Here is a 2500-nt window from a genome sequence, read left to right as displayed (position 1 = left end):
AGTTCTTTTACACATACATCTTTTCTTTGCATCAATTATGCATATTCTTTCTAAAAAATAAACATACATGCATGTACACAAGTGCACACACCTGCCACTTGGATCACTCAGCATCTCTATTATGCCATCAGAAAGGTCAGCATTGGCAGAGGCGTCAGACCAGTAAATGTTGCCCTCGGAATCAATGTCCAGGTCGTCCAGCAACTTTGGAGCAGCACCATCAATTTCTTCCAGTGGATCAAATAATCGTTCTTTTTCACCTGAAATATAGGATACAATTACTATTTAAGGAATAAAACCTGTATTCCTTGTATGACTAAACCCTGTTGTTTTATCCTGACTTTAATTCTGAACTTTTTGTCCCTTTTGAAGATTTTCCTCATAAAACTAGAATAAATTAAGTGATGTTTATATCAGCATTTCCTTACTTGTTTTGGATGCGACCCTCAACACGTACTTTCTGGTCTGGAAACACTCATGTACAAACATAATTTCAATATTTCCTTTATAACACCTTTCATTATTCACTCAATTATTTTCAAGTCCAATAGTGTCAAGAAGGTTTTATAATCCAGAATTGCAATGTAAATATATTTGTACTATTTTGTATACATGACACTTTCCTTTCTCAATTTCATTTACCGTATTAATTTATTTTTAATCACTCTCAGACTCTAATAAAAAAAATGCTTCTTTACAAGATATCCCAAAGGACCATTACATAGCCCCTAAAATTCTATGTGACGTGAAGTGAGCTCAGTCCTATTCGCAGAAAGCCTTTCAAAAATTTGCAGGATTTTTTTCATTAATGAGAAGTATATAATGTCTATTAGTATATCAGTTAGTGTTTGGAACATTACCTTCAGCTACACCTATACATCCCACATGTGTTATTAACATCCTAATCCTATCCTATTTTCACTGAAGTGTTTGGATAACTGTGATAATCTATACTCTGTACACAACTGACAGTCTAGTATCTGACTTATGACACCATAATTTATATTCTCACCTGGGGGGATAATGATAATAATATCAATAATATTCTTACCAACAAACACAAATAGGTAAGATTTGTATACCTGTTTCCACATCGACCGAGAAGAGTCCAAGATATGCGTCAGCCACCAGCAGCCGGCCATCAGGAGCAAAACGCAAACCAAGAGGTCGTCCACAGATTTTCTCCTGCCACGGTCCATCTTTAAAAATTGATGATCTTAATAAAAAAGCTGATTATTTTTTACTGAAAGGAGTATATCTAGTGTCTAGCTTAAGATTGTTATGGGTATGATAAAGAATATAAAAATGACTACAAAATTACTACAAACACTAAAGAGTATTTTCAACAAATGTCGAGATTTTATCTATCACTATGCAAACACTACATCCTCAATAAAACAAATAAAACCTGAGAAATCATTGGCAAACTTTAACTATATAGTTGTAAACCTAGCAATGCAAGATAACATAAAAGAAATTGAAGACCATACAAACTTCTAAAGATCAGTTCAATGAGCCACTTTCTTTAAGATTTTGAACTGGAAAACTAACATTAATTACTACGATAAGATGGACAATCTCAATATTGATGTAAAAAATGAAGAATCTGATGAGCTGAAATCAATCATCCATATTAAAGAATTTTTATCTCCATAGGGAAGCGTATCAAATATACTCAAATAATTCAGATACACTAACATGATTAATTCTGACTTACAACATAACCAATTTCCCATGAACTCTAACCACAATGTCCAATCCTCTTATCTAAATATTTGGTGACTAAGGCCCAAACCAAAACTCCTTCCCTACTGCCACCCCTTCGTTGCCACTCACCACAGCCAGGGCCAATGGAGGTGATAATCTTGAAGTGATCAAACCTCTTGCCCCAGATTTGCAGGATCTTCCCACCATGCAAGCTCACAAAGATCTCATCATCACTCTTGGAGGCGACGGACTCAGGCCCAACAATCTTGCCATCTAGGATCCTCTCACCCGCATCTAGGATGTCATTGGGCTCTAAATGTCCTTCTAAAGGTCTTGGGTCGTCCATTCTGCAGCACAAGAGAAGTCAGTCATTAGAGAAAAGGAAGAAATAAAAGAAAGGAATGAAAATTTAACAATGGCATGGAAAACACATATGAATATAAATGCTGCTGCTGTGTACACTCCTACTGATGTATGAAAATTCTACACAAAACTCACTTTTGTGGCAGACAGCAGTTCTCAATAAGATATCCACACTGGTCTAAGCAGCTTCAATGCAGTATCCAGTGGTAACTGAACTGGCTACATGAAGTCCCCATGGCAGTTCCCATGGCTCAGGAGATGATATAAGTATTGAGAACAACCTCCTCTATGACCTTGCAAGGTCCCAGAGATTAACAATTTCTGGATCCTGGTACAAGCACTCCAACTCACATAGCTGAACTTGGTACAGCAATAAAGAGGCTGGCCACATCCTTGTCAGCACTTGTTGGAGGATCCTCCAGAATTGAAG

General features: G+C 36.6%; 1 protein-coding gene across 2 annotated transcripts in view; it reads right to left on the bottom strand.

The window, feature by feature from the left end:
* LOC125037462 (adipocyte plasma membrane-associated protein-like) overlaps nucleotides 1-2500 on the bottom strand; it is an 11017-nt gene that overhangs the window by 1931 nt on the left and 6586 nt on the right. For both annotated transcript variants that reach the window (XM_047630607.1, XM_047630608.1), the window contains exons 3-5: nucleotides 1837-2054; nucleotides 1083-1199; nucleotides 92-260 (exon numbers count right to left, since the gene is read on the bottom strand). In XM_047630607.1, the coding sequence (XP_047486563.1) occupies nucleotides 92-260; nucleotides 1083-1199; nucleotides 1837-2054 (504 nt within the window). The remainder of the gene's footprint in view (nucleotides 1-91; nucleotides 261-1082; nucleotides 1200-1836; nucleotides 2055-2500) is intronic.

This window comes from Penaeus chinensis, chromosome 23 (assembly GCF_019202785.1).
Source record: "Penaeus chinensis breed Huanghai No. 1 chromosome 23, ASM1920278v2, whole genome shotgun sequence".
NCBI lineage: Eukaryota > Metazoa > Arthropoda > Malacostraca > Decapoda > Penaeidae > Penaeus > Penaeus chinensis.
This window is presented reverse-complemented; position numbering and strand designations above follow the sequence as displayed.